Raw genomic sequence first — 24,953 nt, 5'->3', positions numbered from 1 at the left:
ATTAAGAGTTACGACAACCTCTCTGAGGCGGGTCGCTGTCTATATGCAAGTGCCACCGCTCCTGCCCGAGGCTGACTCCCGAAGCGGGGCCGTCCCGCAGCACTGCTGCCCCGGGCATCTCGAGGAGCCCGTGGTGCCGAAGGCAGCCACCCTCTTCCAACACCGCCGAGAGGCTTCTAAGGTCCCGTCAGGGGCTCGTCTCCCATCTCCCGAGGCTTGGAGACGGGCGAAACACCTGCGGCAGCCGCAGCGCTCCCCACGCTCCCTCCGGCCAGGTGACACCCAGGTCCGCCCGCCCGGCCCCGCGGCGCCCCGGCCCTTACCAGGGAGAGCACTTTGTAGGTGTTGGGATCCTTGCTCTTGCCGCCCGGAGGCTTCTCCGGCTCCTCGGCCACCTCCATGGCCGGCAGCATGGGCACAGCCGCAGCCTGCAGCCCGCCGTCAGCCGCCCCTAGCCCGTCCAGGCGCTCCTCTCGGCCCTTCCCCGCCTGCTGCCCGTTGCCCTGCATGGTCCCCGCGGCTCTGCCCTCCGCCCGCCCGGACACGGCTATTAATAGCCGGGCGGCCCGGTCCCGCCCCGCCCCGCCCGGAGCGCGGACACCGGCGGCCCCCGCTCCCCCTCCGGCAGCGGCGTGGAGGAGGGAGCGGGATGTTCCCCTCCTTCCCTGCCCGCCCGTCCCGCTCGGTCGCCCCGGCTCGGCTTCCCGAGCCCTCCCTGCAGGTGAGGTTGGGCCGCGGCCGTCCCTCCCTGCGGGCAGGGCAGGGCAGGGCAGGGCAGGGCAGGGCGGGGAGGCGGCGCGGGGCCGGAGGACACCGCGCTGCTCGGAAATAGCGTCCGGGGGAGGGCGCCGGGCCGTGTTTACCAGGAGCGCGGAGAAAGTTTCCGCTGCCCGATGGCCGGGCGGAGGCGGTGTGGCGGCTGTCCCCGAAGCCGCCCGGCGGCGGTGGCACAGGTGCGCCCGGGGGCGAGGGGCCGCTCCCGGCCCGCTCCCACTGCCGGGGCTGCCACAGGTCCGCCTTTGCACCCAGAGCGCTGCCGGCTGCTGGGCTCCCTCGCAAGGTGCTTCTCTCCGTCCCTGCCTGCAGTTCTTCGCCCCTGCCCGAGGAGGTTTTTCCGCCCCCGCCCGTGGGTGCCTGCGGGATGCCCCCGGGAACATCACCCAGCCGAGTGCCCGCACACCGGGGGCACAGCGCAGCAGGCGGCTTCATCTCCTGCCCAGGGGACACTGAGACCCCTTTGGGGTGATTTGGGCTGTTCAGCCAGGAGAAGAGGGGACTGAGGGGAGACCTCATCCCATTTTACGACTTCCTCGTGAGGGGAAGAGGAGAGGCAGGCACTGATCTCTTCTCTCTGCTGACCAGGACTCAGGGAAATGGCCTGAAGATGTGTCAGGGGAGGTTCAGGTTGGGAATCAGGAACAGGTTCTTCACCCAGAGGGTGGCAGGACACTGGAACAGGCTCCCCAGGGACGTGGTTACAGCACCAGCCTCACAGAGTTTGAGAAACTTTTGGTGTGACTGTTGGGGATGGTCCTGCTCTGGGTCAGGAATTAGACTTGATAATCCTTGTGGGTCCCTTCCAACTCAGCATATTCTCTGATTCTATGACTTTGGGCTCACTGCCCCCAAGCCAGGCCCTGCTCAGAGGTCTGGTGGTGTTGGGATGAAATCCATGTTTGGTGCCCTTTGGGGTCCTTTTTTGGGACTGGCACCATCTGGCTCCAAGGTGTCACTTCCCAGGGCTCCAAGGTGTCACTTCCCACTCATTCCCACTAAATTCAGCCCTGCTTGTTTGGCAAGAGAGAGGTGTTTGTTCACAGCCTGACTATCCATGGGGAAAGGCAGTTCACCTCATGTAGTATAGGCACAGTCCTGACTGCAGGGCTGGCTCCAGATGTGGGTCATTCCTCCCACAATAGATCTGTGAGTGCTGAGTAGCATCAAGACTTGCAAAGTATACCTAAGCTTAAAATTACTAAAAGTATCTCATTCTCCATAATTTGTTAAGTTTTTATATTATATACAGCTATGTATGTCGACATTAGGCCTAGTCTTTCTAGTTCTAGGGCTTCAGGAGTCTTTGTCAGCTTTATTTAAACTCTCAATGTACTCAGAAAGGAGTGGCCCTTGCATAGTTTCTGATAAAAATCCATATTTTCTAAAAACCAGCTTCTAGTGAAATGAAAATTTCCTTTTGGAAGTGATCTTGATCCCTGTTGAAATGCTGTTGCTCTGCTTTCTGCTTCAGTTGACTTGCAAGAGCAAGCTGTCAGTGCAACTTCCCATTAACAGCAATTGCAAAGATGCAGCATGCACATTACTGTCTGTAATGCTGCATACTGGTCTGTAGTGCTGCTGCAGCTCACAGCATGCTGAGGGTCACTGCAGGGCTGCTTCCACGTGCCTGTCCTCATCTAATGAGGTTCCATAGGTGTAGTCTTGAGAATTTCTACACTAATGTTTCGCTTGCTAGCAAAGGAAAGAGAAAGGCAACAGAAACTGTGAAAACCAAGCCCTTGAGCCTACATTAAAAATTTCCTTTATCCCATTAATGTGGCATTTCAAACGGCTGTCCAGCTGAGCAGACAGTTTATTATACGCTCAAGGATTTTGGCATGTGAAGATTGCAAATTGAATACTGATTGCTCAATAATTTTAAAACTCTCATAAAAGCTGACATAGTCAAATTGTTTTGGTTTTAGTTGGGCTTTTTTCAGTGAAAGCAGCTTAGTAATTAGCACAAGTGGCAGTAGAACCCTCACTTTTATTTTTCTTTTTTTTTTTTTATAAAAATGAAAGATACTGCAATCATGTGTTTAAGTTCAGATAATTTCTTTCTCCATTTCCAGTCACACTAGCAAGAAAGTAAGTGCTTTCTCTCTACAAACAACAATAACAAAAAAGATAAATTAAAAGTTTACAGGGCTTTTTACAAATAACATTTAATTTTTCATTTAATTATTTTTGTATGTAGAAACATATTTTTTCAATTCATTTTAAGTCAAATAGAAATCTTTCTTGTCCTAAGTGTCGCCCACTCAAAAATTTGAATAGCACATCTCATATTATGATGATTTAATGGCAATTATGTATAACTGCATTGCAAACAAAAAGGTATCCTTTTTTTCCTATAGGAAGAAAGGATATTCTGCAGCTGGAGCTAACTTCTGATTTTTTCATTCATTAATCATTAACTATTCATTAACATTTACTCTTCTGTGTACAAATATTCATGAAACAGCATCAATTTTATAATTTCACAATATATTTGACAATATAAACAGTTAAGGTACTTCAGGCTAGGTGTGGAAAATAATTAACCAGCATAGAAAATAATTAACCTAACAGTGAGAAGTTAGCTCATTTCAGCTGACTGACAGGGTGTCAAAGTGATCTAGACAAGAGAGTTTGGAAAACCAAAAAGGACCAAGTTTTGATGCTGAATATGTCAAATGTAACTGAATAAATCTATTGAATACTGGGGGAAAAGGCAAAACATTCCCAATATTAAACCTTCAGAAATCTACATCTGCTTGGTCTCTGTGGGGTGAGGTTGTTAAACAGGAGTCAGTACCATTTTAACAAATCTGTGACAAAAACATCATTGTGCAGCAAATTAATTGCAGAGATTACTGAGGTTGCAAATCCAAATTCCAAAAATTGGCTGCAACCATTTCAACAGAGACTGAGGAAGCTTTTGAGGAAGCGAAGGCTGCTGCCAGCACAGCTGCCAGCTCCGGCAGTAACTGGATCAAGCTGCCCAACCACCAAGGGAGAACAGCAGTGACACCAGCTTCATGTTTGCAGGCCTTATCTGCGAAGGGAGTCATCAGGGATTATCAGTTTTATTTTGCTGTTCATCTTTTACAGGCTGCAGCAAAGATAAACAGGTATAAATATGTAGTAGGAGAAAAAAGGTAAACACGGGAAGTTTTCCGTGCTCCTGCATGTCACAGCTTGTGATGTTTTCTCCTCGCATTTTTTCACCTGGACAAAATCTCCACCAAACCTCTGTTTTTGGAAAGACCTGAGCGAACACCAAGTGCTCTCATCTGGCCCCTGTGTGTGAGGTGGCTGTGGCCCACTTAGGAGCTGTGGTTAGTGACAGGGGTTGTAAATTGCACCATGTTGCATGACTGGACCATCCACCAGCCAGAGTTGGGAGGCCCTTGCTGCTCTCACAGCGGGGGGACAGACTGAACTTGTAGGCAGAGGAACATCATCTTGTGAGGTTGCCAGTGATAATCAGCTCCAGGCTGGCAGAGTCTTGACCCTTACATTGCAATAGAAGCCAATTTGGTTGGTGGTTGTGGCAAGTATTTCCTGTTGAATTGCCTCTAATCCACAGCAAAATTCCCGTAACTGTGAAAAAGACCAGGAGCCCTAGGAAAGTCTGAAGCTGCTTGTTGAAGTCCATTGCTGATCTGTGTAACACTGGACTACATTATAGGAGCTAATTGAAGCTGTTTCTCAGCTCCTGCTATAAGGATTTCTCTGGAGCTTCATTGCTCCATGAGTTTTGCATTGTAAGCTAGTTTAGAAATCATAGAAAAATTAGCAGTTATGGTAGTTTCTGAAATATTCTTATGGGTACTTTCACTTAGCATTCAAAATGTGTCTAAAACTTCACCAAAATGCAAGTCCTTAATGAAAGGAACAAATGAAACTGGAGGTATATCTCAAAACTTTTCTGTTATGTCTGGGAGTAATGCCTAAGATGAGGTCAGAAATTCCATGGCATTTTTGGGGTTATCAATCTGTGTGGACTGAACAGTTTTCATCAAAGGATGGTACATAACGAGGCAATGATCCAAGACACAAGGGCAAGGTAGAGTTTCAAGGCACATGTTGCAAGTGTCAAGTTCTGAGCTTGGCATCAAGATGCCTCTCTGTCAGGAAAAATTAATGAGTCCTTTATAATTACTTTCTTCAAAATCTGTTAATTTTACTCCCCAACACTCCCCTTTTAATAAGTACAGAAAGAAAATTGTTTCTGCCAATAATTACCCATTTTTTGGTTGTTTTGCTGGGCTCAAAAAAAAAATCTATAGATGACAAACTGATAATCTAGTATTTCCTGTATAATTGAAAAATGGCACAATTGTTCCTCCTTTCAGTCTTGATTTGGCATATATTATTGGAAATAACTGTTAAGATAACAGTTGTTAGATTGCTGGCAACAGTAGAAGAAAAGTATGAAAAGTCCTTTAGCAATAGGAAATAATTGCTTGACAATGATTTCCTGTCTCTCTAAACTATATAAAAAAATGCCTCTATTTGATTTTAGAAAAAATGCCTGTAGTCCTTTAAACTGTAAAATCATGATATGATGACAACATATTGGCAAGATTTGTTGGGAAGCAGACTGTAAGATGTTTGAAGAAGCAAGCAGACATTCATTATGCTCTTCTCAGCATAATCCCTCTAGCAAACACAATTGCAAATACCTAACCTGCCAACCATATCTAAGTGGTCTGCACAATCAAGCCTATTATCAGGAAGAATACTTTGGTACCTATGGTGGAAAAATTGTAAGATATTCACAAAAAAAATAAGCAGGGGTGGGGATGGGGAATACATTATCAGAGTAAACTCTTGTGGCTCCTTGAAGACCTGAAAGGTTAATGCAGTAGTATATTAGTAGTAGTAATATTAAAATCAGTGCTTATCAATCTGGGAGGAGTCCAGAGTGAAGCAATAGTGTAGGTACTGCAACATCCACTGCAGCTAGAGGGTGATTCAAAGAAGATAAAATGTTCTTTATCAAGTTAAATGTTGTCTTACGATTTAAGTTAGATATCCCCTTACCTCTCATTGACTTTTGACATTTTGAAGTGAACATGATTCAACACAAACCAGGATGGGAAGAAAAAAGGCTTTTAAAATAGATGGTCAGTTGGGGGCAGAGATTTGGAAAAAATGCATAAGGTATTTAACAATGGGAATACGGCAGCTCCCTACAAATCTATATTCTAAATCCACTTTTATTTCATCCCTAGAAGTACAACAACTGCTCTATTAAATTAGGATAGACAGTGTCAAAGACCTGCAGCTGAGATTTTTGTGCCAGAGGGAAGGTCTCCTGCTAAATACTGTTCAAGATAATTTTTCATCATGTCTAACCACTTTTTGAACACATACATATTTTAGGATCTACTAAATGTAGATCTACTAATACTACTAACCCTGTAGTACAAAATCTTGCATTCTAGCTTTTAGTGAAGAAAATACCTCCTTAAATTTTAGTATATTGTTGTCACCATGTAAAATATATAGGTTGATGTAATTTGAGGAAGTTCTGTGTCCTGTATAGTAGCTTTACCTTTCAGATGCTGCATGTCTCCTTTTCAACAGCTTACAGGCAATTGGCATTCACTACCTTTTTACTGGAAACAAGTGCATGGAATGCCAAGTTTGTATTTCACTGCTGGAACAAAACCTATTTCATATGAACCTACTAAAATGTCATGAAAACAAGATTCTGGAAGAAATCTTTACTTCTAAAAAACACCTGGAATGAGGCTTTAAGTGCATCATTCTGAATTAGTGTGAAAAAAAAAATTGTGCTGCACTGAATTAGTATGGAAAAAAAAAAAATTGTGATTTCCACAATGCAAGTTGTTTCTTCCGGTGTTTCAACAAACCACAAATGATCCAGGAACTTGTTGCACATTTAAGGAAACATCTGGTATTTTAAAATATGATATTACTCAGTACACAAAATTATAATACTACACACAGGGATAATAAGAGAAAAAACATGTGTTCTTAAAAAAAAATAAAAGAAGGTATAAGATGGGAATTTAGCATTATTAACATCAATATTAACATTATTATCATCAATATTAAAATTATTAACATTAATGTTACAGTTGATAAGTATAATGTTAAGGCCAACTGGAAAATTCATGAGATAAAATTCAAAGATCTTGAAGAGGGAGGGAGGAGTGGACAGACAGAGGGGAGTACCTGGATGTAAAGAAAGAGGTACGTTTTATCTTTGTTTTTTAGTGGTGTAGATGCTGTTTCTCATCCATCTGAATTTTAGTGCCTTGTGTACAAATATTTTAACAGATGATCCAATTCAATAGAACAAAACCCCTAATGAAAAAATTTTGTTTTTTCACTCAAATTTCCTCTCCATAAAAAGGACATCCATAAAGCTTCCAAGTAATTTGAATAGTTGTGGTATTTCTGTTCTTCATAACTGTGACAGCAATAAATACTCCATGTTTCTGAAGATTTGACTATCACAGCCTTTACTGGACAGCTGGTTTTGCAATCCTGAGAGACCTCTGCACAAACACTTTTGAAAGCTTAAACACTGCCTAAGAGTAACAACTGTATATAAATTTTAAATAAAACATGAATTTCAGAGCTAATAATCTCCCAGAAAGCTGACTAGAATGATGTTTTCTCAGGGAGACTAATTTTTCCAATGTAATTATCAAACATTCAAGTCTTGCATGTTGTTAACTGACAGAAATTAATGTTTGTCCTTGGACTTCCAAGTCAGTCTATGCCTGAGCTGCTCGTTGGCACACACCTCTTGCTCACCCCATTCTGTTTCTGTGCTTCTTCTGACTTGATGCACATGTAGAAAAATCCACCAAGAAGGTGAATATGGTCTTGTGATAGGAAAAGTTCACACTTCCATCTCCAAACAGTGTGAGTGGTTGTGACCAGCACCTTAGCTCACAGTACTCCCTCAAACCTGGAGTCTTCAAGTTTGTCTTGTCACCCAGCTAACCTGTGCTGCCTCCTCTTGGGATCTCATGACAAAAAAAGTGTCCAGAGGAATTCTGGGAGAATATTTTAGTATTATTATTTTTGGGTCCATTCTCTGTTTACAAAAGCAGATACTAGAAATATTTATAAAAGTACAAAAGGATGAAAAATTGTTTCTGGCAAAGCTGCTCTGGTGTAATAAAATGAAACCATTTTTTGGGATATGTCCCAGGAAAGAAGCCCACCAAGGGAAACAATGCATGCTTAAATATTTTTGGAGTCTCCAGCAGGGTGCCTACTACTGAATCCCTGCTGCCTTATGGCCTGGGCATGTTATGCCTGACCCAGGCATCATTAAAAGACTGTCAAGAGATTCACTGAAGCTAGGTGTCAGGAAGTATAGCCACTTCTGACTGTGGAGAATACCAAGAAGTGCATTCTTCTAAGTTTGATACCAGGTCTATGCAATGCACCCCAGGATCTTCAGAAGCAGAGAAGTTCACAAGGGCAATCAATTCCTTAAGATGAAATAAAAATGTGCTTTAACTGAGAGTCGGAAGTCATTGCCCAAATTCTTCTTGCCATTGAAACTCAACTCATTGCTTTGCTTGCAGAGCAGAATTTGAGTTTGTTTTTAGGAGTCACAATATTGCTGGTGGACAACAAGAACTGAAGTCTACAGGTGAGGCTGACAGACCCCATCTAGGGAACCTGTGCTAAACCAGTCCTGAAGAGACACATGGTCAGTACTGACACCACAATTAATATGTAAGAATACTAAAAACATAAACCTTCCAGTCTCTACTCTTCTTCTTTCATACCTTCATGTAGCCCATAAGAGAAGTGGAAGGCAATACTCCTGCATCTATTCAGGAAAACCAGGTCATTAATTAATAAGCAATGCAGCCAATCCTCTGCTGACCTGAAGACAGCACTAGCTATTTCAGGCAGCAGGCTTTGAGCCCATTCACTCAATCCACTCTTTGTTTCAGCTTAATATGCAAATGAATCTTCTGAGGACTAAAGTTAAGCGTCCTTTATAAAACCCCCAAATCATTTATGTCAAGTGTGTTTTTTGCAGATGTCTACATTAAACTTAATCAGTAATTCCCCTATGTGGACATGCCATAGCCAGATTATATTGAGATGTCAGAGAAAGATTTGCTCATTCCATATTTGCTTCCCTTGGTGAGGCTTGTTTGTCCCCAGTTTCTCCGTAGTCCCTCACTTATGAGAGAGCAAATCTTGGCTAAGCATTACTCACTGTAGGTATTGCAGACATAGTGTTGCCTTCTCCTAGGAGTTCTTCCTGCTAGGACTTAGAAGCTGGAAAAAAAAAGAAAAATATCTCAAAAGGCAGATGGATGAAATTTACCTGACAACTCCTCCAGAGCAAAGCTTAAAAGCCAATTTTTATATTAAGTTTTCTCTTCATGTTTTTGTAAGAAGATATGAAGAAAAAACCCAAACTGATTTCATCATCAGCTTTTGTAGGGTTTCTTAAGACTGTCAGTGTTTAAAAACTAATATGTTCAAGCAAACCAAACTATATATTTGACTTTAGGGAGGTTGAATTGACTCAGCCAGGATGTTAGTGGTGTCTAAAAGTCATTTTATCCTCACCCCAGAAAGAAACATGATGTGTTTTTAGTTAATGTTTATTTTTGTCTGGGGTTCCTTTTTCATGGAAAGTTCCAAGAGCTCTACATATCAGATATGTTAAAAACATAGTTTACAAATTGTTGGTAAATTAGTTTGTCTCTGAAGAATTGCTTGTCTTTGGAAGGTACCTTTCTGTAATTCTTTCAGGATGTTAACTAACTGTGGGGTTGCTGAACTTAGTTACCCTGAAGGTCACTCTTATCTTCTGAACTGCAGAATAATTTGCAGAGGAAGCATATGAACAGTGGTGACTGCTGGCATTTTGAACATGGCATAGCACTTGTGCTAAGGTATTTCTCTGTTAGTTACCCTGTTAGAAACGTTGAGTGTTGGTGATCACGGTAACGTTCACTGACAGCAAGCTGGCTCATAGTGATGCCCTGTAACACACAGTTAGAGCTGCTCAACAAAGAGCTAGATGAGAATTAATGTTTTGAACTTCAAAATCTGGTTTTAATTTAGCCTATTTAGAAAGAGGTCAAGAGTATATTTTTCACTGCTCTCCATGGAGAAGAGGGATAGGGCAACCAGTTCCTTAAGATGAAGTAATGATGTGATTTAATTGAGAGTCAGAAGTCTTTGCCTGTATTCTTCTGGTTTAGCAATCCACCATGCCCCATGGGCTTTCAGATCATGTACAAAGAATTATGAAACAAGAAAAACTGTGGGCATAGCTCCATGTTCTTCCTGGCATTCTTAGAGAGCAACGGGAGTGTCTAAGAGGAGTCAGTAAATGCAGATTAACTTTTCCACAGAAACAACACAGACAATTTCTCCATGTAGACAAGTCATAGGTTCTTTGCCTCACAGAGGCATTTCCTCTGGCTTTTGTTACAGCCCTCTTTACTAGCACAATGTATAGTACATGAGCCCCACACCTCTCACTTTCCATTCTCTCAAGAGGAAATCCAACTCAGCAACCTGAGATCAATCAGGAAGACCGACCGACCTGATAAGGAGGCTGACTCACACAAGACCAACACCTGGGGCTCTCACTGTGACCTGATCTCTTATTACAGCCACCAGCTTCAAAAAAGAATAATCAGGTAGCACCAGGTGATAGTTTTGGGATGAATCCCAAACACTGATGGTCAGTCCCAGCAGTGCTGTTGCCTTTTTACTCCATCCAACCTGTACTTTGTTTACAAAAGCCTACATGTTAGCAAGGATTTTTATTTTTCAGATTCTCCACTAATTATCAGAAGATAGATATTAATGGAATAAATTTTGAGGAAGCAAGGAAGATATTATTATGCTTCTTTCTTTATGTCAACTTAAGGCCTCAAAGTATAGGCCACACATCAATCTTTTTACAAGTTTTATATGAGGAACAGAGATAAGTAAGCATTTTTTGTAGCCTATGAACAACATAAATACTGAATCCTTGCGTGGTTTACATGAAAATCATTTGGAGCAATATTTTTAATGTTTATTTAAAGCTAAAATGCCATAAATCTACTCATTCTTCCCCTTTATGGTATAAAAATACAAAGCCCCATTCTAGCAGTTTACCTCATGCATCAGCTCAAGCATATACAATTTTTTCCCTCTGATCTTTTTTTCTGAGGTTATATATCAGCAATTGGTGTTTATCTCAAGCATTGTATATCCCCAAGTCTAGTCAAAGGTGGACAGAAAGGTAGAATGTTTTTTTCACCTACTCTGGAACTCTTCAATTTATAAAACAGGCTGGTCAAGCATCCTAGGATAAGAGTTAGGTAGTTTTCTGTCACTAATGAAATCATGAAACTGATGAACAGTGATGAACTGCTGCATGCTGCATCCAAAATAACAAAAGGTGTAGGGACCATGCTGTTATGGCAGCTGCCTTACAATCACTGTCATTGTATCTCACACCTAGGAAATTTAATATGTATAATTGCCTTTGGGCTCCTGCAGTTCTTCTGTATCTTCTGACTGCTCTCATTAGATATAAATAGAAATGACCTGCAGGGCAACTTCTCTGACATGAAAGTTTCTGAGCAGACCACATCCTCCATCATGTGCCTGTTCTCCTTTTAGCCAGACTGCCTTGCCCAGTCTCTGCATAGGTTCCAACCAAAATTCATATATCTTTTTCTTATGAGGAATTGGAATAGGATTTGGCAAAGCAAGCAAAGACAACAGCATGAGTTTTGGATATGCTGAAGAGGAGAGTCATGGCAGAAATGCTGCACTGGAAAAAATTTCCTGCCCTCAGAGAATTTTTAAGACTTCAAAACCTCTCACATTCCACACCAGGTCAGAGCCATCTTTCAGGAGTGGGGACCCATCAGACAGAAGAACAGCAAAACAATTAGCAGATTGGTTATTAAGACACTCGCTTAAGTTGTGCAAAATCTGGCATCAAGTTCATGCCTGCAAGCTGCTCCAGCTCTGGATTTTGTCACCTCAGCAGGCTGTGGAGCAATATGGCTCTCATCCAGGATTCAATGAGTTCAGGTTGTTTGTCAGCTCGGGAGAAGCCCAAAAGAAAAAGTCATGGAGATGATGTGTTGGCATCTAACCTTGTTCTGAAAATTGTCTGGCTGACACAGCTGTATTGGGACACCACTGAAAGCAAATTCAGACTCTGCAAAATTATTTAATTTCATGGATCTGACTAATTCATCCAAACAAAAAAAAAAAAAAAAAAAAAAAAGCCAACACCAAAAACCACTAAAACCCAAATAAGTTTTATTAGGCTTTTTCTGACCAACTCTATCCATGCCTTTTTCCTCCTAGCTAGTCAAAAGCACTTTGTACAGACATTTTCTCGCCCAGCATGACATCGCCTGTCATTCTTCCCAACCTCACAAACACAGCTGGAAGTAAAGCAAGTATGGTTTTCCTATCCACATGTTCAGTAATATGATTCACAAGCAACCAAAGCAGAGCATGAGCTAGGACTGATGAAATGGCTGCACCAGCAGTGCTCATACAAATCCTGGCCACACAGATGCTTTTTATTTAAATTGCAGTAAACCCAGGCAAGTTCCTCAAGTTACTGGTTGGCAAGGGCTTGAGGTGTTAATTTCATAATTAATCACTGTCTCAATCAAACAGGTCTTGCATTATTAACTTCCTAAAGCAAAAATGCCTTCTTTTTCTTTCTCTTAATCATTATTCACTGAGGCAGAGTCATTGAGGTTCATGGATAGCAGTTGCCTGCTATCGTGGGTAACTCTGTAATTCAGCCTGATTCAAAGGTTGACCAAGCTTTACAAGCAATACTTTAAAGTATTTTTGTTCATCCCTTGCAATTTTCATAGAATAGCTGTTCCAGAAGCCTACTGGAGAAAATCTGTCTTCTGATTTCCTGCTGGAATCTACAGCTCGCAAATTTATCATGTATCATTATTATTATTTGGTGCTAACGTTTTTCACTATTATAACCCACTCTCTTTTTTTCTTTCTCTGCTGATCATCACTACTATCACTCCTAGCAAAACAGCTAGAAAGAGTAGTTAATCTCCTCTCAGGTTGTGGGTTTGCTCTGCTAAACAAGAGAAGATTTAAAATCTCTTGTTGTTTGTGAAGAGATTCAAGTAGTTAAGCATATAAGGATTTTTTTTTCCATATGATATCAGAGCCTTTTGTTGCTTTTTCTCCAAAATGAAGTCACCTAATACCTATATGGTATTACAGTGTTCCTTACATTTTGGAGTCTCTTTCTTGTACTAAAAAACAACAAAAATGTATCATCAATATGTATTTTCTAGCCTTACATGAGCTCCACTCTGTTTCTACCTCCAACAACAACCTCTGAAAGCCATGTGGCTCATTATTTGTCAAGCTGTTTAATTGTCAGTCTGTCCAAGCTAGGACAGGAGGTGTCACCAATGGCAGTCACACCCTTTTTCACTTTGAAGCAAGTTTTCTGTCACATAAGAGCTTTCTGAAGCCCTGTGTGCACTCTGTACAGGCTTCAGGATGTCTAAGACCACATTATTGGAAGTTTCACTGCTACTGATGGTCATCCCAGGTCTACACACAATCTTTGTGCTACCTGGTCTGAGCTGGCCAAACCAAAGTAGCTATATGTGAAACCATTCAGAATTAATATCTGAAGAAGCAATGATACCATTCTTCATTTTCTCCCCTCTGTTTGGCCATTAGGGCATCACCACAGTTCCTCAGTGCAGCCAAGCACCTGTGGCCAAATAAACACCAACACAGATGGAACACCTCATTTCCATTCAAAGTAAAGAGTACAAGTTGACAGTAGTTCAAAAAGGACTTTGAGCAGTTAAAAAACAAATGGATTATCAGAGACGAGGAGGAAATCACAGTTTTCTTCAGTTTAACCTCAAACCTCAGTAAACAAACCAAGACGTCACACAGGAAAAACCTTGAGCATAAACAGGACACTGATGTGTCATGTCCCATATGTCATTATCCCATGCTATAGCTGTCCAGAATAGCTGTGCAGCTTGGTTGGACAAGAAGTAGACTGTGGATTCAGTGATTCATAAAGCAGAAGCTTCAGCCAGAACAAACTTTGTTCAGTGCTATTTTACGGTGAAGTTATTCTGCATTAATCACAGTAGAGAAACACGTAATAGAGAACAGAAAATCAATTCCTATGAAAAAATAGAATTTCTCTTACAGTGGGTTTCATAAAGTTCCTGAATTGTTCAGATTTCATTTTGATTTCATGTCATGTATCAATTGTGTTTCAAAAGGTGCCATTTTTTACAGCCATCAATTAGCAAATTTGTCAAGTAATATTGCAGCATTATGCCTATGGTTGTATTAGGTTATTCATAGATGGAAAAGTGGGAACTTTCTATAATTGCACTAACAGCAGGTAGTAATTTCTCCCTGCTGCTTTGAAATATATGCTGGTTATTATGCAAGATACAAAAATATTTTTTTCTATTTTTATTTCTCTATAAAGATTTCACATTGCTTTTATGCACATTTTTGGCAATGCTTAGAAGCTTTTAATAATAGAATGGTTGGCAGTACTACTGACAACATTTCTGCTGAATTATTTCTCTTAAGCATTTTTCTTGTGAAGAAGACATTAAGAGAAGAACTATATATTTCTGTAATCCATATAGATTTGCAGTATTTCTCATGCAATGGTGTTTACTTAGAAGTTCTCAAACACAAATCATTCAGACCAACTGAAATTTTCTATCTAAGGGTCTATGTACAAGTACATTAAATTCAATCTGTACCTCAGAGAACAATTATGATGCCATGTAAGTTATCATAAAATGTAAAACTTTTTTGTGATGGAAAAATGCTTATTTCTGGGTTTCCCACAGCCCATTCTATTCCTTTATGTGATTTTAATGACTGAATTTATCACTTCTACATTAAACATTCTGAAAATCCTGAGTTGCAGAAACAATATGATTTCTGGTCTGAGAAAGCATGGGTGGCAGTGGTCATAGTCCCAAAGACTGAGCATGAAATTAGTTCATATACTGGCTTTATTCCAAAGTAATAGTTTAGGAATTGTGGTTGGCACATGAGCAGTGCAACCATATGCTAAGGGCCAAGTTGGAGAAAGGAGCTGAGACTTCTTTCTTTGCAAGTGTCAGCAGCTGGAGAAGACCAAGATCACACTGAGACACAGATGATGGGGAGAAACATGACCAAGGCTGGGAAGAGACAAAGACGCACACTGGAGCAAGAGGATGATGACCAGGAACCATGGGAAAGATGTTGGGCAGCAGACACAGCCAGTTGCGTGTCACACAAAAAAAAACCAGGAACTTAGGTGGTTTCTTCTTCTGCCCAATATTGTAGGTCAACTACAAAAAGAAGTCACTGACTGGTCCTTGTGCCCTCCACAGCCCTTATTTTCCTAAGCAAATATTACTGGTCCTTTTAGAAACATGCTTCCCTGCCATCTCCCTTCCCATCACACAGCATCCTGTTTGCTGTCACTCTGCCTGACACTACCTTTAGGAATTGAGATTATAGTGAATTATTTGTTGCCAAACCACCAAAGGCAAGTTTGATACACCAAACAGCACCTACAAATTGTTGGAAATGTTCACAAATTAAAATCTCATGAAACAAAATTAAAATTTTCTGAAACAAATATGAGCTCATATCATGTTTCCTCAGCCTATACAGCTAAACTGTTTCCAAAACTTCGTATTACCGGTAAGATTGAGTTGCATACCACATAAAATGCGATCTAACTCATAACTGGGTAAAGGAAATGAGGTAAGATTTCTCATTCTGTGGAAAGAATTAGGGTAAGCAACAGCTTGAACTCACCTTTCCCATGCGTCTGCATTTAAGCTTTTAAAAACATAAAGGAAAGAAAAAATTCAATATTTTGTGGTTTTTCTGCGTTAAGACAGTGCTTTCTTTCTGATCTTTCTCCTCTTCATAACTGCAGGCTCATTTGTAATGCTTAATGATGCTAGGGAGATATCCAGTATCTGTAATTTGAACAAAAAATTAAAAATAATATAAACTAATGAGGTGAAAAGATGCAGACAATGGCCTTTGGGGAACAGTGGAAAGGAGGGCTGCAAACTGATGACTTTGGAATATGCTACCTCATGACACTGTGTTCAGAGATGCAGAAAAGGCATCCTTTTGCCTAAAATGAAGGAGAAATTCATAATGAGAAATTAAAACTTACTATAATTTCTGAATCATGTTTTGCATTCTTGGCTGATGGGGATATCCTTCAAATGTTCCAGAAATGATAGAAATTGTATTCACAGATGTAGTTTTGGTAGCTAGACACAATTCCATCAGCTAAATAGGAATGAAGAAAAAAGTCCAAATCAGCACAGCTGAACAGATGGAAATGACATTCACTAGCCTGCCTGAAAAGCAAACAGCTTTCTTTTTCAAAATGCTTTTTCTCAGCAATTCCCTGTAAATCCTCCTTCTTCCCTGGGAAGAACCAGCTGGTTACTCCTTAGATTCAAGAGAGAATTCTGTGGTATGACCTGTATATGATATAAAGAGAAGGACAGAGAGATTTTTAGTTCCCATAGTTGTAATGGATTTTTTTTTTTGGTTGACCAAATTGTGTCTTTTATGTTTACAGTTGACTGACACAGCTTTCAGCTGTGCTGATGAGTGTTAAGTGGCTCATACAAAAAAGTCTGACATATCTGAACTGCAGGACTACATGAAAACTTTTATCCTGCCTGCAGAATAACAAGCTTGTATTCTGCCACTAACAACAACAACAAAAAAATCAGAGCAATATATAAAGTACTTCAAAAAGCATTCCTGAAAAAGCACAAATCTTAGCCTTGGGCCTTTGAAGCATTCCCATTGCTGAGTAGAAACTAGAGGTCTATACTGCCTCCACTAGTGTCCAACATATCCGATGGGTCAGAGTCTACCCTCAGCAAGTTTGGGTGGGTTTTATCAAGGTGTACAAATACCTGAAGGGAGGGTGCAAAGAGGATGGAGTCAGGCTATTTTCAGAGGTACCCAGTGACATGATGAGAGGCAATGGACACAAGCTGAAACATAGGAGATTCAACTTAAACATAAGAAAAAAGCTTTGGTGTATTAAGATCCACTATGTTTGCAGTGATCTGTAAAATGCATCTAGACTAGCATTCAAGTTACATACAGGTCTTTCCAGGTTTTGCCTCCTATAACTAGACTTTGTAGGCATTCAGAGATCCTCTTGAATTAATGTGGATATCCTTTCTTGAGCAGGCTTAGACAAACAAAGGTTACTGAAGAGGAATAAGGGAGAAAAAATGGGGGTTTTGATTTAAGGAATTTATGGAACTTACCTTTGGTTCATACCCCCACCAAAATGTGGAGCCAGACCTAGAGATCATTTTTATTTCAGCTATGTGGCACCAGACAGTGCAATTTTTTGAACTCAGTTGTCTTTTCTGTGTGATTTGCAAGCACAGCTGGATTTAGTATGGTTGGCAAATCTGTTTGTGAAGTCAAAAAGTGGCCAAAATTCACTTATCCAGTCCTGGTCTTCCTGAGAGAATGGTTTCTAAATCATCTCCTACTGCCATTGTAACTGTGATTATGGGACCTGTTGTTAAGGCACAACCTGGCAGAGAAATGTCATCCTTACTGCCAAATATCGGATTAGTTAAGCCTCTTCTTTGGTAGGAAGGAAAGACTGTGCCTGCCACCTGCCCAGATGAGGTTGCCGTGCCTTTTAGCTTGTACACTCTGTACAGTCCTTCATCTTGTACAAAAACACACATCCCTTTAGGGAGTTGTTCCATCTATTAGGCAGCAATCTGACTCACTGATAAGAGGCAAGCTAGATGCCAAACAAAGCTCTGAAATTTTGTCTTTCCTTAAAAAAACCTCTGGAAAGCCAAAGTACTCTTCCTCCCAGTCATGCTTCTCTCACCTAGGGTAAGACCTGGAGAAATGCACTTCTTTGCAGCCAGTCTTAGGAAGCACTCGCTCTTCTTCCAACTCCCAGCCATTACAGGCAAAGCAGGCTGTGGCTGAGCTTCCTGGACAGTGGGCAGGTTGGTTTATGGGACACATCAGTAGCCAAGTCTCCTTGATATGCACTCATAAGCAACTGGCGTCCTTGGCACTTCTCCTGCTTTAAGTCTAGTTGATGTCAAACCCGATGCTGTCCCAAGTCCTGACCCTGACTAATACCAATTTGAATTCCAGCCAGCACTTCTCATCCTTCAGAGAACACTCCCATTCTTTGGTCCATGCTTCAGGGTCTGGGAAGGATTTGTATTTCCTGCCACTTTCAGACTATGGTAAAGAAAGTCATGCCGGTAGTCTTCACTTCTCCCTCCCCAGGGAAATTGTGGTGGGAGAGGCAAGTGCTGCTCTAAGAGGACACTTCTGAGACTCCACTTTTCTCAACACTTTGTATCCAGAGACATGATAGATTTTCTTGCCTTCCTATTGACAGTCTTTCACCCAGAGGTAGTAGCTCCCTCACTTCACAGAAACGGCACAGTAAAGATAGGAAAAAAATCCGTACTTACAAACACAATTGCACATGTTGCATATGAAAAATGCCATCATCCTGTGTACAAACACTGCAGAACCAGTGCAGGAGGTGGTTTTTAAAAGCAGCCTTTTCTATATATATCCACTGACACTACTTCCCTTAAGGGAGTATGTCCAAGGCAAAGGGTATTCTGTGCCACTTCAGTGTCTGCACTCAGCTTTGAAGGTACTTCAGGGAGGAACTGACAAAAAAACAGCAGTCTCAATAATAAATATTAAGTGGAAAAAAAAGGTTGACAGTCTCACAGAGCCAGGGTGTGGTGCTGGGGAAACAGTAGCCCTTCCTAAAAAAGCATCAGTTAAGCTTTTCCTTGCCCTGCCTTTTCTGGAGCAGGGTAGGCTGTTTCCCCTGCTTACTTTCTTTCATTATTACTCTGCCTTGCTACAGACTACACATAGGTAGTGCCAAGCTTCTATATTTGCTTAGAGGTTTTGTTCTAATACTCTAAAACTTAAAAGGACCCAAGCATAAGAGAGGGAAGCAGCAAGGTCCTCCAGAGTTCAGATTTTCAATGTCTACAGGAGCACTCATTTTCTTAACTTCAATAATGCTCTGTGGAAAATCATGTTTTACAGAATTTACATTTTTAATTCCCACATGGAAGATGGCTCTGAGAGCTGAGACTTGGAAACATCTGCTTTTACAGTCAGCAGATTAATTTGTGGCTATTCCACTTCAGCCTTGGGAGTTTCAGAACTGGCTGAAATACAGAGAAACAAAGGGTTTACCAATTTGGGAAAGCTATACTCACATCCCCTAGGAAACAGAAATTTGAAATATTCAGAAACAGCATAATTTCTTAGATCTTAGGACAAAGAAGAATGATTAACAAAGGAAGATTATGTTTTTAAATTAAATATAGTGTGTTTATTTTGTGTTGTCTATTTGTTGTTACTTTAACTTTTGAATTTCTCAGCATTTCAAAGTAAAATAAACCAAATCTATTTTATACATTTAGTCACTGTTGTTTTGTCCCACTCTTCTACAGTAAGAGCATAGATATTTCTTCTTGAGATAGGGTATGATTTACCATGAAGTGAAAAAACAGTTGTGCTCTTAATTGGTGCAGTTTAGCAGAAGTCTCTGATTTAGGTGGGCAGACTTAGATGTCACAACACTGTAGGGTGGTGAACTACAGCTCCGTGACGTTGTAATGGTTTCACTGAGATAAAAATCTTTATGTTCCCTTTGGTCCCATATCATGATTTTAAGATCAGTTTTGCTAAACTCTGGGCATACACTGATCATCTTGGCGACAAAAATGGTGTGGTGGGTTTGGATTTTCTGTGCAGGAAAGGTTGGAAGTTTAAAGTTTCCTTCTTTAAACAGGCACAGCTCCTTCAGTCCATAGTTAATTTTATAGATTGAAACACACTCTGACATGTTTCTTTATAATGCCACCACTGTGCCTATAAATCAAATGGTCAATTTTCTGCTGTTTTCCTTTCATGAATATCATGTTATTCAAAAATGCACTCAGAAACATTTGTAGTGGAGTAGCTCATCTCAACATTTATTACCGGGTGACATTTTTTATTATTGGGTGTCCCTGTTACTGGGTGACATTTTTGTATTAGCATAATCTGGGAATTTCCACTGTCTTCTCCAATTTACCTGTCCTCAGTAATAATCTGTGTACTGCACAGTGTTACAGAGTATCTATGTACAAAGTCTCTACAGAAAGAGTAACTATTTATTTAGGATGTTACTACTAATTCTGTGCTCTAATCTCAAGTTTATCTATTTAAAAATAGACACAAACATTTCATCATCACCAGGCATTTGGAAACCATTGCAAATACAGGCAAATACCAAGACAAAATACTTCTGTGTAGAGAATTTCTTTTACCTCTTCATGTTCAAAATAGTTTAAGATTTCTGAAGGGTACAAGAATATAACTCATTCACTTCACTTGTTACTAGCATAATGAATTAATCCAAGTGGAAAACACAGGTGATGATCACTTGCACTACATACAAACTTTTTGTGACTCTGAATATGTTTCCATGTGAATTAATGGGTGAGAAAGAGAAATTCAGAACATTTGAGGACGTGCTTGTGTTAGAGAACCATAACCTCTCTGATAAACACAAGGGAAAAAACACACACACACCTCTTAAGCTATTTAATTTTTCAGCTCCATTGTACAAGTATTTTATATACTATTTACAATTCTGGTGTCTCTGTAGTATAAAATACATTCCTTTTGCATTTTTGTTTAATCATTACTACTAGTATGAATATAATATAAAATAACAAATGTCATGTATTTTTATAGTAATATCATATATTAGTTTTTACATAATAAAAATATATTCTGTGTTTTGAAAGCCTGGCTCAACAATGATGATTTAATTCACTTTAGAAAATTTCATGTATAACTTTTATTCAAATTTTGTTGGCACAAAAAACTTGAATGAAAAACACAAATTTGAAAACTACTCCCACGTACTTAAGCAAGGAAATAAGTGAAATCACTTAAATTTTCTTTCTTCCAATCACTGACCCCTTTTTCAAAGATGGTCATTCAGTCTGAAATATTGGCAAAAATGTCTTTAGCCGCAAGATCTCGGAGACGGATTCATTTCTTTCCTGGTAAAAGTCAAGCCCGGTTAACAGCTCCACATCCCGAACACGTGCAGAGTGAGCCTGAACTCTTTCTTCAACCCATTCGGCCAGTGTCTTATTTTCCTGTCAAAACAAACAAGAACAATGTTCAAACACATAAAAGGCCCTCTGTTGTTTGGTGGCAGTGTAAGGCAATTACCAGTGCTTGACAGACTAAAGGCCTCCAGTGGGTAAAACTTCTTTCAGGCTTTCCTAGGCATTTTTACAGCCTTGCTTTTAGGGTTCTCATTTAAACAGAATCAAGAACTCAGTCTTGATTGCTGGACAGCAACAATAGCTGCTGGTTAGATGGGGAAAACAATGGAAATGTAACCACTAACCAATCAAAAATATTTTCTGATCTTTTCCTACAAGGGCTTTTTTACAAACGGATGGTAATTTGCTTTTTCATTAACAATATCTGCTTCTGACACAATTGCTCCATGAAATTTATGTTGCTGCCAAACATGATTAATATAAAGTTCAAAGATATTTGGGGTTTACTGCTAAACTTTAGATATTACATTCAATTTCTAAAGTTTAGTGACTCATTCATTCTAATAATTAGTCAACCCTCAATTACAAAAAGATCTCACTGGGAAGTTGTGGATTATCCACACTACAAATGGGGAAGCACAGAAGTTGTTTCCAAGTAGGGCAAGCTTGCACCTGTCTGGAGTTACAAGTTCAAAGTTATAAATAAACTAAAGTCTGTGAGGAGCAGTTGAAGTTTGTGCAGCTGTACTTGTGCAGTATATGCACACTGAGTTTAGGAACTTTCTGCAACCCACAGTTTGTGGAATATAAACTCAGATGCCTCAACAATACATATTACACTCAGATAATGTATGTTGTTTGCTACAAGGCATAGGAGTTACACTGTTAGTGGTAAGCAGAGATTTTATTTAATTCAAGTATGAATTTTAATTGCAGGACCATCCATCCAAATGCCTGCTGTCTAATTTCTCATAGAGGTGGAATAAGTAACTGAAGGAATTTTCTAGCAACTGAAGGGAATAACACTCCAAGACCTCTGATACTTCTGGATTAAGTTTATCCTGCAGTCTTCCATAAAGGTGTCTCATCTCCCTGCTGCCTGTGCTGCTGTTCTCAGCCCTCCTCAGGTGACAGCATTTCCTAGTCTTCTTATCTCACCTTCCTTTCTTCTTCCTTGCCTCCTATCAGCTCATTAGTTTCCAGCTACCCCTCCTGGAGCTCCTTGCTCTTCCGGTGATTGCTTTAACTCTCATGGGGAGTGAGTTAATTTCACAGGCTGATAAAGATTCCCTGGATGACTAGATTCCAATGGGAATCAGTTCACAAAGTTCATTGGCACACAGGAACATAGAATTATACTTACAGCACAGCTTTCAGAGTTGTCAGGTCTATGAGGAATGATGAAAGACAAAGCATCCAAGGACCCTGAGCAGTTCAGTGGAGTATAGGATGTGTTCTTGCAGCTTGTCAGAATCACATAGTAATGGGTTGGGACAGGGATTTTTGTATTGTTTACATACCTATGAAACAAACATTAATTAAGGTATTTACTGAGATAGCAGGTACTAACACCACTGAGGCAATTAGAAACCTATAGAATTTATCTCAGCATATATCTTCCAATACTATATGACTTAAATTTCTTTTGGAATTGAAAAAAAAATATCTGGTGGGATAAACAGCCTCACCATTTATTTCATGAAGAGTCAAACATACATGGATTACTCTGTGTGCTACAAGCAGTCCCACTGAAACAGGACTGCTTAACATGGTCAATACTCTATTTTGCCAAAGCCAGAGATCTCTACATCTGGAAGACTCAGAATAGAGCATCATATTTACCCTTCATTATGCTAAGAATTTCAACCATGTGGATTGGAGGAGAGTGATGAGAAAATTACCTTCTGTCTCCTTGTCATTGAGAAATGCCAGAACAGTGATTTGTGGCTGTGTGCTGTAGAAACCAGTTTAGGTTACTCAGTTGAAAGTGTCTTTGCTGCCATTTTCTGACTATTCTGCAAACATGGTCACTCTTGTCTATAAGGAGTTGAATATTTCCCAAGTTTTTTTGTTCAAAACAAAAAAAAAACAAAAAAAAAAAAACCAAATTCACTGAAATTATTTTACTGCTTTGTATGACTGCCTAACCATGCTGACTGAAACATGCTTATTCCAAACTGGAGGCAGCATTATGTGGTCAACTGGGTATTACAACATTCTCCTAGGAAGGAAGTTGTAGTCTCTCCTCCCTTCCACCCTCTTACTACGTGGCAGGCTGATTTTCCCATTCTCAAACCATTTTTAACAGATGTGGTCAAGTCTAGCCTGAATAAAACATCTCAAGTGACAGATTCAGCTGTGTAGATTTCCCAGCACCTTTCTACTCCATAAATGCTCTTACTCTCACAAGGTATTTTCCCTAATCTAAGTTGTTCTAATTCTGTTTTTATTTCCTTCTATCCTTATTCACTGACTTAAATAATTGGCATTTATAACTGATGCATAAATATGTCAGATGTTGCAGTGAGCTGTGTAAGCCATAGTTGTGCAAAAGGTACCACTCAGGAATGTTACATTTTGCATTTCCAGTTATGTGATTCAGTGAAGGCAAACACACAAAATGACCTTTGATGAAACACATCAGTTTGAGACAATAGGAAAAGACAACAAACAGGTGAGTGAGCACAACATGAAAGTGAGAAAATTATGCTTAAGCATGTCTCCTGCATGTTTAAATGTTATATATTCTCCCAGCATTTCTGATGCAGAGGCCCAAAATCTAAAATCTAGGCATAATCTTGGTAAAATAGTTACTAGCCTGTACCTGTATACATGTGTAAAGATGCACATGTAACTGCACAGCTTTTTTACTCTTTACTTGAACTTCAACTTCTATGGCTCTGTATCTGTTTGCAAGAACATTTCCTGTTGTATGAGTAATAGTGGATGTAGGATTACAAAGAGAATACTGCATTCTCCATGGTACTTGTTTCTTGGTCTTTTTAAATAATAGTTTGTGTGGAAACACAGTGATTTAGAGTTTGACTTCTGACTGTTCCATGTACTTACTGCTTAATTTCACCAGGGCTGTCAAAATGGCCATCATAATTGTAATCGAACACTGGTCCACTGATAACGTTTACCCCATTCCTTTCTCTAGCATACTTCTGAAGAAGCACATTATGGAAATAGTCCCATATGTCTGTCATAAAAAGAAAATAAAAGCAAAATTAATATCAATTGAAAGTAATTTCACTGCTGAAAAAATAACGTATTTCTATTTTCACCGTGGATTAAAAAAAAAAAGTTCAGAATTAAACTGCCCATAAAATCAACTTTTTGTCACACAAAACTTGGATTTCATCAGAAGGGACGTACTCCCACCTGCCATTGAAAGAGGTGCTGAAAATGCTATTATAGTCCTGCAAGACAAATTGCAATACTGGAGTGGACAATGATTCAGTCTAAAGCTGAAGCTACAAACCTACAGCTGAGAGCTTTCATTTCCACCTGATCTGCCTGTGTGACAAACAATAGGGACTGACAAAATGGTTTTGTGAGAGGAATACTCACCACCTGAGTGTTAGATTAACTGTACAGAACTCATACCAAACATTGCTAGACAATCTGGCTTATTTCACAGATGTCATTCCAGAAAATACAATTTGTAGGATATAAACTACTGAGATTATTCAAATATTTCCAACTGGCATGGCAAAAAAAACCTGACTGGTTTGGGGCATTGAGGGCATCTCCTATTGATCGTTTATGGTATATAGAATATTCTTGCGGTTTTCCTTGAAAAATTTGATTTTTCACTCTGTGATTTACTCGGAAGATTAAAAACAATTAAGTCTTCTGTATCCCTGGTTTTTTTTTGTATGAGTGAATGAATAAATGAGGTTTGAATGTATTAGAAAGGTAGTCACATAATCAGGTCATTTCCAACTTTTTCCTTACATAATTCCTCTTTTTATGCATTTTCTAAGAAAACAAGCCTCGGCCTAAGAGTAA

General features: G+C 40.0%; 2 protein-coding genes and 1 long non-coding RNA gene across 4 annotated transcripts in view; 1 reads left to right on the top strand and 2 right to left on the bottom strand.

Annotated features, from left to right (window-relative positions):
• ENPP1 (ectonucleotide pyrophosphatase/phosphodiesterase 1) overlaps window positions 1-557 on the bottom strand; it is a 50,812-nt gene extending 50,255 nt beyond the window's left edge. For both annotated transcript variants that reach the window (XM_023924623.2, XM_023924622.2), the window contains exon 1: window positions 324-557. In XM_023924623.2, coding sequence (XP_023780391.2) covers window positions 324-509 — 186 coding nt within the window. In that variant the 5' untranslated portion in view covers window positions 510-557. The remainder of the gene's footprint in view (window positions 1-323) is intronic.
• Window positions 538-24,009, top strand: LOC147654823 (uncharacterized). The gene is made up of 3 exons (XR_015283202.1): window positions 538-721; window positions 21,876-22,066; window positions 23,529-24,009. It is a non-coding gene; the product is annotated as an uncharacterized LOC147654823 (long non-coding RNA).
• ENPP3 (ectonucleotide pyrophosphatase/phosphodiesterase 3) overlaps window positions 20,448-24,953 on the bottom strand; it is a 37,650-nt gene continuing 33,144 nt past the window's right edge. The window contains exons 23-25 of the mRNA XM_023924624.2: window positions 24,009-24,141; window positions 22,303-22,459; window positions 20,448-21,026 (exon numbers count right to left, since the gene is read on the bottom strand). Of these exons, the coding sequence (XP_023780392.2) occupies window positions 20,859-21,026; window positions 22,303-22,459; window positions 24,009-24,141 (458 nt within the window). The 3' untranslated portion in view covers window positions 20,448-20,858. The remainder of the gene's footprint in view (window positions 21,027-22,302; window positions 22,460-24,008; window positions 24,142-24,953) is intronic.

Source organism: Cyanistes caeruleus, chromosome 2 (genome assembly GCF_971803275.1).
Source record: "Cyanistes caeruleus chromosome 2, bCyaCae1.hap1.1, whole genome shotgun sequence".
Classification (NCBI taxonomy): Eukaryota; Metazoa; Chordata; class Aves; order Passeriformes; family Paridae; genus Cyanistes; species Cyanistes caeruleus.
This window is presented reverse-complemented; position numbering and strand designations above follow the sequence as displayed.